The sequence below is a fragment of the Haliotis rufescens genome, unplaced genomic scaffold, assembly GCF_023055435.1.
Source record: "Haliotis rufescens isolate VD_foot unplaced genomic scaffold, xgHalRufe1.0.p SCAF_21, whole genome shotgun sequence".
Classification (NCBI taxonomy): Eukaryota; Metazoa; Mollusca; class Gastropoda; order Lepetellida; family Haliotidae; genus Haliotis; species Haliotis rufescens.
Genome location: NW_025963902.1, coordinates 2,424,679 through 2,442,042, shown reverse-complemented (window position 1 = coordinate 2,442,042; position 17,364 = coordinate 2,424,679). Strand labels below are relative to the sequence as shown.

At 40.2% G+C, this 17,364-nt stretch overlaps 1 protein-coding gene across 1 annotated transcript; it reads right to left on the bottom strand.

Moving 5' to 3' along the window:
- Positions 1-10,342: 10,342 nt before the first annotated feature.
- Positions 10,343-17,297, bottom strand: LOC124119411 (BTB/POZ domain-containing protein KCTD7-like). Its single transcript, XM_046481903.2, has 2 exons — positions 17,051-17,297; positions 10,343-13,422 (listed from the first exon to the last, which is right to left on the bottom strand). The coding sequence occupies exons 1-2, from the start codon at positions 17,249-17,251 to the stop codon at positions 12,715-12,717; spliced, it is 909 nt and encodes a 302-aa protein (XP_046337859.2). The 5' UTR covers positions 17,252-17,297; the 3' UTR covers positions 10,343-12,714.
- Positions 17,298-17,364: the final 67 nt, after the last annotated feature.

Here is a 17,364-nt window from a genome sequence, read left to right as displayed (position 1 = left end):
CTACCCGGGTTGTGTAAGCTCACCCACCCGCTCTGTTTGGAACTATACTTTCCTGCGAGAGACAGTCTGGCCATTAGTGATTGTCAAAATCAGACATCGACCTTGACAGGTGCAAAACCCAGCCAGGGAAGATCTTAAATAACTATTCAGACAGAAATCACATCACGCTCTGCCACTAACTCGTTACAAGTGATATTCAAAGTGCAGCTGCGAATACTATTAGCCCTGAAATGATCTTGCTCCGCGTTCTGACTCATGCTTGCTTTGGACCGATCAGTGATGGGCGGCTGGTGCTCAAAGGCAACCTAACTGACTGTAGTGTTTCATGTATAGCACTCACCTCAAAGGGAACATACATGTGTTGGTATAACGGGGATGTTTTGTGCAAGAAATTATCTGTCAACTATTTTAGACGGGGATCCGCAGTCAAAATACTCTATCAACTCATTTAATCTGTTGTTTTAACTCATTACCCCGTACCCACCCTCGTACAACTGTCAGGGTCGTCAATTCCCTCTCAATTGTCTAATAACGGCAATACTGTCGCAACTGGCTTCACATAAATGGATCAAATTAACACTTGCTTCCGAACGCTTATTTATGTCCTGTTCTCCCACCTTGTAATTCACTTGATGAAGGGGAAAGGAGGTGAGGTCAGGTGAAATGGAGTTTAACGTTGCGTCCAAGATTATTGCACTTATAATATAGCGACGTGCATGCACGCGTGCGTGCGTGCGTGCGTGCGTGCGTGCGTGCGTGCGTGCGTGCGTGCGTGTGTGTGTGTGTGTGTGTGTGTGTGTGTGTGTGTGTCTGTGTGTGTGTGTGTGTGTGTGTGTGTGTGTGTGTGTCTGTGTCCGGAGAAATGCCGATATTATATTGCTAGCCTACTGAGGTACCATGCCGCAGTTTAACATGAATATCCCACTCAGACACAGTATGCTGACTCCGAGCCGACCAGTCCTAATTTAGGCCCTTAGTGCCGAGCGCCAGGCAGCGTAACAACAAGTACCATCTTTTAACGTCTTTTGGTATGACGCGGCCGGGGATCGAACCGCGGGCCTCCCGCTCTCCGGGCAGACGCGCTATCAACTAGTCCCCGAGGGCGGCCAAGGGGCAAGAAGTAGCCCCGAAACGTTGTGTATGTCTAACAAAGTAACAGCTATCCACAATACCCCTTGTTATTACATCCTAGTTTTAAGTGCATGTAAAGTCACGAATAGAATATGATGCTACAATCCCTAGCTCTCATACCTATATATTTATGTATAGTTGACGGCTGATTTCTGACCATAACCCTCGTTTTTATCGACCTATATATTGTAGAGAGGGAGTATTTGAGAGCTACAATATCCGCAGCTAAACCTGGATGCGTTACTATGGAAACTAAAATTGGATATTTCTCCCTTCGTCAAATCAAAATGGCGTGATTTATGAAACATTAATGCGTTTCATTTCCGCCGTTTGAATATCGATAGCAGGTGTGAATAACGCCAGGAAGGTGGTCGCGTGCTTGTTAATCTCCGAATAATTAATATTTAAACACTACGTGTGTGTTGTATGTGTTAAACAGATTGTTTAACAATCTATTTTAGAGCTTCTTGATCAGCTGGGACAGTGTTGCATGATAGAGACACGCATCTCGGCATGCTGTATAGAGATATATTACATGGCTATATCTCGTCTACCTTGAACTGCCAGCCGCATACAGCATTACACATAGATGCTACACCATATAACGGCAGAGGGAACATATATAGATGGAACCCGTGAAGATCCGGGCTAGAAATATGTCTTCATCAACCCATGCTTGTTGTAAAAGGCGACAATGCTTCTCATAAGAGGCGACTAACGGGTTCGGGAGGTCAGGCTCGCTGACTTGGTTGATGCCTATCATCGTATCCCAGTTGCGTGGGAAAATGGCCATGATGTCAATCACTGGATTGTCTGGGCCAGACTCGCTTATTTACAGACCGCCGTCATATAGCTGGAATATTGCTGAGTGCGGCGTTAAACAACAAACAAACAAAGAAAACATATGAGCAAAACATTCATGGCTGTTTACGCCGCACCAAGCAATATTCCATCTGTATCACGGCGGTCTGGAAATAATCGAGTCTGGACTAGGCAACCAGTGGTTGATAGCATGAACAACGTCCCACGTCGTAGAGGTACGAAGCCACGCGAGGGTTCCGAGCTTCTCATAGCAGCAATGTGAACATATTTCGTTGTAGACAAAACATGAATGTTATAGAGGTACATATATATCCACTAAAAAATTAGTCAGTTAGGCAAATTGTTTCGTTGTGAAAAAACATTAAAATAACTACTTGCCGTAAAGAGGAACCGGGTGGTCAGGCTCGCTGACTTCATGTCATCGTATATCAGATCGATGCTCATAATATCAACCACTGGATTGTCTGGACCAGATTCGAATATTTACAGGCCGCCGTCAAATAGCTGGAATAATGCCAGGGGCAGCGTTATGAACACTTAAACATGTATAGAACGAGGAATACGACCCTTTTATTTGAATGTTATGCTTGCCTACAACTATTTTTCTTCTGAAAATGCATTACGTGCACGCGCACTTTCATCTTCATTGAGATATGGACGTTTAACAATGGCTTCACATTTGACATTTAGTTTCAATACCGATGACCTATATAGATCGCGACTGAATCACATTAATGTTGTAGGTCAACCATACACTTCGCAATGAATACCATACATTTCATTATTCGTATTATGCTAAAATGAGTTCCCTTTTCCCAAGCCACATATACGATGAAGGGCCCTTGATAAAAGGAATGAAGATATACGGTAAATCAACCATACACAATAATGATATCAATTGTGTTGAATAGCTAGGTCGTTTGAAAAATATATTACAGTAGCCTGCTAGTATGTGTGTGTGTGTGTGTGTGTGTGTGTGTGTGTGTGTGTGTGTGTGTGTGTGTGTGTGTGTGTGTGCGTACGTATGTCAAGGCGTGTCAGCTTTATGTGGGAGGAAAGCCCGAAGTGGTGCAGGTCTCAAACGTCTACCACTTCGGTGAAACCCACGAGCACGGGTATGGTGCTGACAAACCTAGAAACATAATCGGGGAAAACCGGGATTCGAACCCACAATCATAGGGTTCTGGCGTGCCCAAGGGACTCAACTCTGCACAGCGAATCGCGGCGCCTTAGACGACTGTCACAGGCCTTCAAGTCACATCGTTAAAATAGATCCAATCAAGACGATACAGTGCAATTTGGTGTCGTAAAACAAGACACTTATTTTTGTACGAAACAATAATTGTCGCTGACGTTTTCAGTTGTAGTAGACAAAAGTAGACTATACATATACTACATGTGGTATATTGAATAATTCTGCTACTGTGTTATTCTGATATTAATCAATGGCGATTCCGGGGAAGAATACGTCTACAGCAAATATGCTTGTCCTAAGACCTCACTTGATAATGTGCCTCCATGATGCGATCAGTGATCATGCTGTCAACGACAGGTTTGCCGGAAGCCTGACTGAGCCACTGACAATCTCATTGACATCTGATCTACTCTCTTACGACATCCCCCTAAAGACCTGACAACACTTTCACAGAAGTCCGTGTCAAGTGAGCCCTGAGCGCCATTTGACTACCTGACACGTCAATCATTCATGCTCCCCAAAAGTGCTAATACCTCGCTACACGGAAACTGGGTCAACGTTTCCAGCCTAGTGATATGCTGTAGGCCTGTCCCCGTCCCCACGACAGACATCATGAACATCCATCACGGTGGGTAAGGATCATGCAACAACAAAAAATATCTGATTTCAATAACATTGAATTATTTGATAGGTGGCTGTGACGTATTTTGAACGTTGCTGACTGAACGTGGTGATTCATATCCACTGAAATGTATGTTCATGATCCACACCCACCGTCATGGTTGTTCATGATCCAAGCCTACCGTGATTGATGATCATGATCCACACCCACCGCGACGGTTGTTCATGATCCAAGCCTACCGTGATTGATGATCATGATCCACACCCACCGCGACGGTAGTTCATGATCCAAGCCTACCGTGATTGATGATCATGATCCACACCCACCGCGACGGTTGTTCATGATCCAAGCCTACCGTGATTGATGATCATGATCCACACCCACCGCGACGGTTGTTCATGATCCAAGCCTACCGTGATTGATGATCATGATCCACACCCACCGCGACGGCTGTTCATGATCCAAGCCTACCGTGATTGATGATCATGATCCACACCCACCGCGACGGTTGTTCATGATCCAAGCCTACCGTGATTGATGATCATGATCCACACCCACTGCGACGGTTGTTCATGATCCAAGCCTACCGTGATTGATGATCATGATCCACACCCACCGCGACGGTTGTTCATGATCCAAGCCTACCGTGATTGATGATCATGACCCACACCCACCGCGACGGTTGTTCATGATCCAAGCCTACCATGATTGATGATCATGATCCACACCCACCGCGACGGTTGTTCATGATCCAAGCCTACCGTGATTGATGATCATGATCCACATCCACCGCGACGGTTGTTCATGATCCAAGCCTACCGTGATTGATGATCATGATCCACACCCACCGCGATGGTTGTTCATGATCCAAGCCTACCGTGATTGATGATCATGATCCACAACCACCACAATGGTTGTTCATGATCCAAGCCTACCGTGATGGTTGTTCATGATCCAAGCCTACCATGATGGTTGTTCATGATCCAAGCCTACCGTGATGGTTGTTCATGATCCAAGCCTACCGTGGATGTACACCATGACGGGTGTTCATTGTGATCCCTATCTGGGACGGTGTGTCCACCATGACGGGTGTTCACAGTGATCCCTATCTGGGATGGTGGGTGTCCACCATGACGGGTGTTCATTGTGATCCCTATCTGGGACTGTGGTTGTTCACCATGACGAGTGTTCATAGTTATCCCTCCATGGGATGGTGGGTGTCCACCATGACGAGTGTTCATAGTGATCCCTACATGGGATGGTGGGTGTCCACCATGACGGGTGTTCATAGTGATCCCTACATGGGATGGTGGGTGTCCACCATGACGAGTGTTCATAGTGATCCCTACATGGGATGGTGGGTGTCCACCATGACGAGTGTTCATAGTGATCCCTACATGGGATGGTGGGTGTCCACCATGACGGATGTTCATCGTGATCCCTACATGGGATGGTGGGTGTCCACCATGACGATTGTTCATAGTGATCCCTACATGGGATGGTGGGTGTCCACCATGACGAGTGTTCATAGTGATCCCTTCATGGGATGGTGGGTGTCCACCATGACGGGTGTTCATAGTGATCCCTATCTGGGACGGTGGGTGTCCATCACAACGGGTGTTTGTCAGAACTATATAGTTATCTAATGACTCGGCACAACCAAGCACATAACAACTGGAAGAATGATGTAAACATGTTTACTTTTTGATATTACCAGTGTATGAAAATAGGGGAAAGTTGTAATATAAATACAAAATAACTAGGCTGTGACAAAAATATATGCATACATTGGAGACTGGTGACACTAAAACATCTTAACAATGTGGCATTAGAAGGTCTATAAATGATATAAATAACGATAACAATAATGATGAACTTGGTCACAAAATTCTGCTACACATCACAAGATGGCAGACACATCACTTCACACACCAATAAATAAAAGTATACAACAGTATATCTAACACATACATACATAAACAGTCCCATCTCAGGGAGCAAGGAACATGTCAATTCCAATCCTGACTGGGCACTAAATCATGGAGCATTGTCATAAACATAACAAGCAAACAGTATATATCTATTATACATATACAAGTCTTTGATAGGCATTTGAGGTCCTTCCATGTGTCAGACACCCAGTTGTCAGACACTGGAATATTTTGTAACTGCCAAACACCCCTTTACTCATATTGATATGACACAGAACTCTTTGCAGTTTTAAATGGCTTGGTTAAACTGTAACTATATTTGTTTTCACTGAAGTTTGTGAGTTTGTGAGTGCAATTCCTGGATGCATCAGGTTACATTCCAACTCTGGCTTGAATGACTGACAGTACACCGACATTGATGTGGAAGTAAATATTACTATATTCATAATGATTGATGGTCATTAAATATTATGTATATGTTTATGTATTATAGTTCATGTATACAATGTAAAACTCCTTTAACTGAGCAATATATTCCAAAGTATAAAGTAATAATATATCAAGAATAAATACTGATTTGCATATAGTTTGTTTTCTTTTGTACCAGTAGTCAGACAGTTGTTGACGACAGGAGTAGTCTGTTTGGATTTAAGGGAATATATCACACACCTGATGTGCCCTCAACTATACATTGTTTTAGGGTGTCTGACAAATGGGGTGTCTAACAAATGGGGTGTCTGACAAATAGGTAGTCTGACAAATGAGGTGTCTAACAAATGGGGTGTCTGACAAATGGGTAGTCTGACAAATGGGAGAGGAACAGGCATATATATTAACATGATTAACATGATTAACATGATTAACTCAATACAATTACTCAGTATTCACCTGATGGAGGGCTGAAGTAGCTCTAAAACATTGCTACAAACAATAATAAAGTCGTTACCCATAACAGTGTCATATGATCCTGTACATACACAGCTGACGGCTCTCATTAAGTACACTTTGCCCACATCTACACAACAGTATAGCTCCTTCATAAATCATAATTCAACTGAAGAACAAATCTCGAATAAAACAGTATTACTAAAACACATTAATGGGATTTTATCAAAAAGCAGTAAAACTTTTTCACAGCCATCAGCTACAAATATCATGTATGAACAGTAACAAAACAAAGGAAGCATTGGATCCTGCTTCTGAAACAGACATTACCGAGACTTGGATGCATGATCAAACAGAATCAATAGCTATGTGGTTTAATCCAATGCCTGCTATTGTCACCAGAGCCCTTCCTTTCCATGCACTTCCCTGTTACCATGGTTACCAGTGGATGGCTTGTCTACTTATCACTTTTGTAAACTTAGAGACATGTTAGTCTTAATAGGGGAGCATCAATTTGATTTGGGGTTGGGGGGTCTGAGAACAATCTCTTTTTTTTCCTGCCTGTGACAAACTATTTATTTCCTGAGCACCATCAAACAATCCATTCATATTCACTATCAACACAAAAAATTACATTTGGGTATTTTCCACAAAACAAGCTATTCATTTTTTTCACTACTGCCTACAACCTTTTTATTTTGGGCATATTTATGGACTTTTCATTTTAAAAATCTTGCCACCCAACACCCTCTGAAATTAATAGATGCTCCCTAAACTAAAACAGTTTTTGACACACTTTCCTAAATGATTTTTTTTGAAAATCTAACAATAAACTTGACCAAAATTAGTAGCATGAGACCATTTTCAAGATGACTGAGCGAATGTTGTTTTACGCCAGTCAGCAAAGTCACCATTATATCACAGCAGCATGTAAATAATCTAGTCTGGGCGGGGCATACTAGTGGTTGATAGCATGAGCAACCCCTAGTCTGTCATAGCATGATGACCCATAACCACTAGGGTCACACATTGTAATCACATACTTATCATTAATCTATCATAGGCCTCCATTGCCTAGAGGACAGAGTGTTTGCCTGGAGAGCGCAAGGTCCGTGGTTCGATCCCTTGTCCGTCAAATCAAATGACAATAAAAAAGGGTACTTGTTGTTACCCTGCCTGGCTAAAACAAGGACTGGTCTGTTCAGAGTCAGTATGATATGTCTGAGTAAGGTATCCATGTTAAACTGTGGCATGGTATCTCAGTGGGCTAGCACTATAAAATCGGCATTAGTCCGGACTAGTATAAGCAGCCACAGACATGCAAACACACCCATCCGTGAATGCATGTAGCTTCATAAGTGCAAAATCTTGAACGTGAAGTTAAACCCCATTTCTTGCCACCTCATTTACCCTTTTGATAAGATGGGGAACTGGGACCAACTCTTTTCTTGAATCTCTCTGTGGAGAAGACAAGACGTTCATGGTGTTCCCCGTTCAATGACAGGTACTCACGTAGCAAGTTAAGACATTCATGGTGTTCAACCGTGCAATGACAGTTACTCAAGTAGCAAGTTAAGATGTTCACAGTGTTCCCCCGTGCAATGACAGGTGCACACTTAGCAAGTGAAGACGTTCATGGTGTTCCCCCGTGCAATGACAGGTGCACACTTCGCAAGTCAAGACGCTCATGGTGTTCCCCTGTGCAATGACAGGTGCACACTTAGCAAGTCCAGATGCTCATGGTGTTCCCCCTGTGCAATGACAGGTGCACACTTCGCAAGTCAAGACGCTCATGGTGTTCCCCTGTGCAATGACAGGTGCACACTTAGCAAGTCAAGACGTTCATTGTGTTCCCCCGGTGCAGTGAACGGTGCTCATGCAGCAATTCAAGACGTCCTTGGTGCCCATGGGACAAAATGAGTCACATACATAGTACCTCAGTTTAAGGTACCTAAACATGGCACATATGTTGTAAGCTAATTCTAAACAAATTCATAAAATATATCATTACATATACATGAATAGGAAAGCCGATTTACCCAAAATATGTCAAATATCTGGTAAGCCAATTTTACCCTGAACATGTCAAATATAAGAGAAGCCAAATAAGCCTTGCAATAACAGTCATATACAACGTGAGTTACACTGAAATACAGCAGTAATACAGCAGTATTGAACACTTCGACACAGACAATGTAGTCCGCTATAAAGACTATTGGCCCCAATAACATACATTAATACATGTATCCAATTCCATGTTAAAGCTAATGATACCTGCATTGGCTCAACACGTCCAGGCCTTGCAGCTCCCAACAGGTACAGTTACCGTATTCCATGTAATAAGCGCCCTGTTTTAATAAGTGCCCGCGGCAACATTTGCTAACATATTGGCTAGTGAACAACCCCTTCCGATTGATCTATGTGCACAAGACTTTTATATTCTGAATAGTGTGAGTGAGTGAGTTTGGTTTTACGCCACTTTTCACAATATTCCAGCAATATCACGGCGGGGGTTACCAGAAATGGGCTTCACACATTGTACCCATGTCAGGATTCGAACTTGGATCTTCGGCGTGACGGGCGAACGCTTTAACCGCTAGGCTACCCGACCGCCCCTTATATTCTGAATAATACGCACTTGTGTGTTATATGCACCCTCAATTTTAGGCAATCTGAAAAAAAATATGTCATGTATAATATGCACAGACTTTTCTTTTGTATCATTTCAGGCTGTCAGCATAAACCTTGAAATTTAAGATCTTTCAACTCTGTTTATTATCACCAAAATTATATTCTAATAAGAGCCACCAATTTCTAAAATAGAGAGCACCCTGGGCACTTATTACCTCAAATACGTCATTATGAATCTCATAGGGCGTTCTTGGCACTCACGCAATAACATTTACAAATCAGCAAAAGTGTGACGTCACAATGTGTCTTTCAGTGTATACTCCTCAACTTAAAAAAGGGATAGTCCTGTTTTTTCAGTGATACACCAATGTGTATGTACCTTGTGTGAAATATCTTGGTATTTCTGTCAATAAGTGAGCTTTGAACAGTGAATTAGATGCATCATAACGGTGTGTCAGCTTAATGTGAAAGAAAGCCCAAATTGATGCAGTCACAGACATTTTCTTTGGTGAACCCATGAGCAGGTGTATGAGAAACCAAGGATCAGTGCAAATCAGGATTCAGAACCTATGATCAGTGAATCCTGGAACTACCAAGGACGTAACTCATTTGTTTGTCGTGCGTTAGGCTACTGGGCCAACCCAGCCCTGTGTTTCTACAGAAGTCTATGAGCATGCCGATATATATACATACAGAATACATGTTGAGGAGAATACATGTATTGTTGTACGTACAGAATACATGCATTGTTATACATACAGAATACATGCATTGTTGTACGTACAGAATACATGTATTGCTGTACGTACAGAATACATGCATTGTTATACGTACAGAATACATGCATTGCTGTACGTACAGAATACATGCATTGTTGTACGTACAGAATACATGCATCGTTGTACGTACAGAATACATGCATTGTTGTACGTACAGAATACATGCATTGTTGTACGTACAGAATACATGCATTGTTATACGTACAGAATACATGCATTGTTGTACGTACAGAATACATGCATTGTTGTACGTACAGAATACATGCATTGTTGTACGTACAGAATACATGCATTGTTATACGTACAGAATACATGCATTGTTGTAAGTACAGAATACATGCATTGTTGTACGTACAGAATACATGTATTGTTATATGTACAGAATACATGCATTGTTGTACGTACAGAATACATGCATTGTTGTACGTACAGAATACATGCATTGTTGTACCTACAGAATACATGTATTGTTGTACGTACAGAATACATGTATTGTTGTACGTACAGAGTACATGCATTGTTATACGTACAGAATACATGCATTGTTGTACGTACAGAATACATGCATTGTTGTACGTACAGAATACATGCATTGTTATACGTACAGAATACATGCATTGTTGTACGTACAGAATACATGCATTGTTATACGTACAGAATACATGCATTGTTGTACGTACAGAATACATGCATTGTTGTACATACAGAATACATGCATTGTTATACGTACAGAATACATGCATTGTTGTACGTACAGAATACATGTATTGTTATACGTACAGAATACATGCATTGTTGTACGTACAGAATACATGCATTGTTGTACGTACAGAATACATGCATTGTTGTACGTACAGAATACATGCATTGTTGTACGTACAGAATACATGCATTGTTGTACGTACAGAATACATGCATTGTTGTACGTACAGAATACATGCATTGTTATACGTACAGAATACATGCATTGTTGTACGTACAGAATACATGCATTGTTGTACGTACAGAATACATGCATTGTTATACGTACAGAATACATGCATTGTTGTACGTACAGAATACATGTATTGTTATACGTACAGAATACATGCATTGTTGTACGTACAGAATACATGCATTGTTGTACATACAGAATACATGTATTGTTGTACATACAGAATACATGCATTGTTGTACGTACAGAATACATGCATTGTTGTACATACAGAATACATGCATTGTTGTACGTACAGAATACATGTATTGTTATATGTACAGAATACATGCATTGTTGTACGTACAGAATACATGCATTGTTGTACGTACAGAATACATGTATTGTTATATGTACAGAATACATGCATTGTTGTACGTACAGAATACATGCATTGTTGTACATACAGAATACATGTATTGTTGTACATGCTTCCTGGGGGTACATACACTACAGAGACAATAACACAGCTGAAAGAGAGGTGCTAATACTGATTACACATCCATTTGTTCAGCATGCATTTCAAATGTTCAGCAAGCTCTAAAGGCTAAAAAACAGTCTTGGTTCTCAGGCACTGCCTGCATCATCATAAAGTCCACCACACATTTCCATTATATTTCCATTTAAAAAAAATTCTAAAATATCCTCAAATAGTCCAACGGTAGTCAAATATTGTATTCCAGTATTTTATTCATCAAGGAATATGTTTATGTAAAGAGGCCCTTTCCCGGGTTGATTGTACACAACTGTTTATTTGGATACACAACAGTTTATTTGGTTACATACTACTTGTATTACTAGTTTGAACATTTGGATACACAACTGTTTATTTGGTTACATACTAGTTTGAACAACCGGGGAAAAAAAGGACACCGCCTCACCGCCTGCTCACACTATATTTTCAAAAAACATTGCCAAAGAAATTTTTTATTTTTTTTTAAAGTCTAAGTGTTCTATATGCACTACAAGAGTTCAACATGAGTTCCAAGTGTTCATGTGTTCCACGTGTTCCACGTGTTCATCAGTCACACATCACAACACAACACAACAATGGTGACTACTCCCAGCACCATAGGTCAATCAATGCACAATGCACAATGAGTATAAAGCTGTTGTGTTTGATTGTTGACCATGTTACAGAGGAAGTGACTGGCCAAGTACAACGGTAGCGACAGTCCATATCAAACTGACAATCATGTTACAGTCAACCATGTTCTATCACTTGAATCATCGACTGTCGAAAGTGTTTGATACTTTACGTTACCCAATAGAAAAGAACCATTTTAACAGTCCGACCAATTTTAATATTGCATCATGGATGAACCACTACCTTAAAGTTCACAAATATAGACACATAAATAAAATTATTGAAAATATCACGAACCAGTTGTTCGAATGTTTAAAAATATGTATTTATAACCTGTCTCAAGAGGATGTTGCGGGACATTAAACTGATAATATCAACTAAGACAATGTTCATTATTTATTATAATTTCCGCCAACATCTTGGCATGGTAATGAAAAACTAGGCAAATCTATTTTAAAGAAAAATGGTCTGTCCAAAGTAACCAGAAATAAAAACAGACAAGTATATCTTGCAAATCGGAGGTACCCATTCAACCAGATCAATGACTCAAGTAACAGAATAAGGTTGGCCTAACAAATAGCATGAACATCTAGGTGTGAGATGCCACAAGGCTGCACAATGTGTGTGGTATTGAATAAATTATATAAGATATCTAATATCAATCAAATATGATTTGCAACTTGTAGACAAATTTCTGACAGGTTTGTCCATAGTAATATTTACACTTCCGTTTACCCTCATGTGGCTTGACATTGAATCCATCCTCCATGAGATCATTTTCCAGACATTTCATAAACACTTCTTCGTCAGCTTGTGTTTCCCATGGCCCAATACTAACATGAGCTGATTCCACGATGCATCCGTGGAGGGGGTTAAAGTTCTGAACTTTCGCCTTGAACTCTGTTCTGAAAGCACATACCAATACTTCACCGATTCTGTTAATCGATGCATTAGCAACTGCTGCTCGGATGACGTCATGCTTGGCATCTTGGTACCCTGGAAACTGGGATCGATGGGATTCTTTGACGATAATAGAAGCAATTTCAGGTCGAAGCTGTAGCTTTTCAACCATGGAGTGTAGGCCATAGTACTCTGCATCTCTGTAGACAGCGGTGGATAAGTCGGACGGCGGAACTGTCCCGTAGCGGAGGTATTCCAGAATGTGGCCAAACACGGCACCGTTGGTGTCCAGGAAGTAGTGGCCATCTTTGTCTTGGTCGACCTTGTGACGGCCACTGAACATGGCCGCTAGCATGGAGTCCGAGTACTTCAAAAGTGTGGAGAGTCGTGTCTGGTACACCATTCCGCCAACATTCAGTGATATGATTGGTGGAAACTGCCCCAGTTTTACAACATTGTCTCGTGGCTGAAAAATAAATAATCTGCAAGTGACATAGCATGAGAAAAATTAAACTTTAACGTTGCGTCAGCATTATTTCAGCCATAGAGCAACGCCGGTCACATAGAAGTTTGCAAGTTTTGTATAACCCGCTACCCCAGCATTTGAAGAAGAAGTTACTGAGATTGACAAGAAGGGAATTAGTGGGGATTTCATCATCAATTGATGTCCTTATCACCCTAATAAAAAAGTTTAATATTTAGGCATCCCTAGATACACATAAGGACAGGAAAAATTTGTTTGGTTTCTTAAATTTTTCAAAACTGACTTGGTCGGTAGGGAAGACTTTTTTTATTTCATTTTATTTTCGATTACAAATCTATAAAAGTAAACTGGATTCAAATGTGCTGCCCACTGCAGCCTGATCGAGTATGAAAGTATGAGGCCCTGAGGTCATGGCGACCCCAGCCATGTTCTCCTGCAGTTCTGACATACTATCAGTCTCAGATTTATCTGCGGCCCTAAAATCAAAATTCTGTGGTCAATTTTTGTAAATTCTGCAACCAAAATTTTATTGATTCTGCACACATTTCTGCAAACTCCAAGGCTTAGTTTTCGTGAATTCCGTAGTTTTGCACCTGTTTAACTTGTGGCAGACATTTTGTTTATAAACACATCTGTGGCTAGAACAGCTGATTGAAGTGAATCTGGTATTCTGGCTTTCGGTAAGCAATGATACAAAAGTCAACTTGACTTCAAATGAAACTGATTCAATTAAACCATTTATCAAAAGGTAAAATGTTTAAAAGATCATTTGTAAACTGTTTTTTTCTGTAGAAAACAAACACCTTAAATAATTATTTGGAATGATTTAATTAATTAAAACAATGCACAATTCAATTAATGACTTTCGTTTCAGTAAACCTATGCAACTTTTACACGTTATTTTCTGCAACAACAGTACATTTCTGCATGGAGTGGGCAGTTCTGCAAATTATTCCGCAACTGTGGAACACAGCAGGGACAACGGGACACTATGAGTGGGTCAAGCATGAACATACATTTGTATTAATGGTGCATGTGAGCTGAAGAATTGTTTCTGTACTATATTTACAGTGATCAAATATATTTTAGAAATTAGGATGGGGAAAAAATTTGGGGCAGGGCTGACATGAGAAATAAATAAATGTATTTTATCAAGCCTAATATAGCATCAATACCCCAAGGACGAAATCAACCCCATTAAATTCTAACATTGATCAATTAAATTGCATGATAAAATTGTTTGTATCCTACAGCACAGTGAACAAATGTTATTAAATTTTTTTTAAATATCCTGCATATCAATCAATTAAATACACCTTTCTTTTGATTACTAAAATATCCGAATTTCTGCTTGCGTGTTAGCATGGTTAAAGGGGCACTGATCTAAAGCAATTCCCCGGGACTGGTTGTTGCCTTTGTTATTGTTTTTTCCCAGTGAGTACCCGGATGTAAAGCAGAAATCTAGACTAGTTCGCGACCTCTGCTGCGCCATTCGTAAGCGCATTAGTCACTTTTATTGGTAGCAATAAGGGCGTATGGTCACATTGATCAACAAAATGAAATACAGTTTTCGAGGTAATAAGGAAATGTAGGTATCTTTGTGGGTAGCACCGGTAATGGTGACGAAGTTTTGATAAGTCACTTGCTTGGTAATTTTGCGATTTTCGTTTACACTATTTTGACTTGCAACACAAAGTAAATATTTCACCTGAGCATTGCTTTTTTTATAGTGTGTATATTTTTTTACTGTCAAATGTGTAACAAATTTATTAAACGTCTAAACATTCAGTTATTTTACAAAGTGACTGAAAAACATTTCCATCTGTATTATTATGATAACGAATTCCAAACATTTTGATGTTTAATGTCATCACCGAAAGACTGGAAATGTTACGTTGAAAAGTACATTTCTATGTTGTTTGGCTTCTAATCCTACATAATAATCTGTTGTGATGTTTGTAGGCCCTTTTGATCCTCTTAATCAATCTGGAAAGATTTTTTAGTCAAAATGACTGAAATATTTACACATTTTATAAATTGCCTGAGAGAATCACATTTTACAAATTGACGGTAATATATACACGCTTACAAAGGAAAAGACCTGTGAAAGCAACGTCTATCGCGCATTGAAGAATTTCCCAACCAAGACGTAGAGAAACAAGAACGAATCGGTTCAAATGAAGGAAAACAAAATGCATATATCATAATTACAACCTACCAAATATATGTGTATAAATTTTAGGCAGCTTCCTTGTTAGATGAATGTATCCGTGAATATCCACACAAAAGGAACAATATCCCACTCGTCTGCAGCTGTACAAAGAAACTTATTCGATGTCACGTGTCTCTGTAACAATCAAATATTTTAAAAGATGTATAGCGTTTCGGGATATTATAACCCGTGTTCGTTTCTCAACTGATCACTTGGATTGTTTCAGGTGTTTTACATTGGTGTCAAGTCTCAATGGTCTGCTGAGAAGGCCAACGTGACAACTATTTTCAAAACGTCCACGGTTCCTAAAAAATCCATTGAGTGATAGATAACAATGATCAATCAATCAACGTATTATCAGTTAACCCTTTGAACAAAGTATGTTGTTTTTACATCGGCACTTCACGCCATGATATGAGTGTATTCCCTTTGTTTTAGTAAACCTAGACATGTAAACACTCACTCTTGACATATCCACTGTGCAAGATAACAGTGATTAATCAATCAACGTATTTTCTGTTAATCCTTTGATGACTAGGAACGATCCGTTGATTTACATAAAAAGTAAATCAACTGATCATTCATCTCTTGCTGGGCTGCCACGTGCATATTACATAACACACATTTCACCTCACTTCAAACCTGGATTTAGATTGAATAATTACCCCAGACACAATAAATGCCAAATGGGAACCTTTGTCAGGTAATCTAAGTGGTGCTACCACTAATTGTACCTGTAATAAATTAATTAACTGAGCATCAAGTAAATGACGACAAATACACAAGTGTAGGGTTATACGAGAAAACGTGGAGTAGTAATCGTATTATCGACGCAAGCCGGAATCCGAAAATGCTTTCACTGCATGGATACTTTTTTTAGTATTAAACCATAACCATCAGGGGTATTTCCAAATGACGACATCCGATGAGCTCCGCCGTTCATTTTGTCTGTTTGTTTAGGCTGAAGAAATTAATTAGCATGCGCCCTTTGTCGAAATCTTTATAGATCACAGTTAACCAATCAGTGTTTATGCAAAAATGCGTAAAGCAAATATTGCCTCCAACCTCCAAGTTTATTTAGCTGTCACTGCAGACGGTAGCCCAGTCTCTGGTCACGCTCAATTGCGTTGCGTATCATCCGGGTACTCATGGGGGAAAAAACAATAACAAAGGCAACAACCAGTCCGGGGAATTGCGTTAGATCAGTGCCCCTTTAAGGTTAATTTTTCAAATTAACACAACGTTAATTTACATTAAAACCAAAATGTGCTGTAAACTGCCCGCGGCAAAAACTAAAGTACTAAATTACGACATCATTGATAATATTAGCCACAAACAAAATGAAAACCTGTAAAACCCAGTTTAACAAAAATGTGGACTCCCCACACAGGTACGCACCGAGATGTGATTGACACCTGTGTGAGGTGATGACGGCAAGGAGCGGGCACCTGGCTGTCGGCGCATGGAGTCTGTGTGAGACTGTTCGTATCCTTCCCTGACATGCGTGATGAAAGGATGCTTCGCCCTTGGAACAGGCCTTGGTGCGATTTCTCGTATTGAAATAATTTCCTCAACGGAAGAATCGTCTTCATCTGTCATTTTCAATATTTCTTCAGCTGATGTTTTGACCTGTATGTGTTGTCTCCCTTCCCTACAAGTTTAGACGTAGACTAGTTTCCTAATAACTAGTATTTCAATATTTTGAGACACAG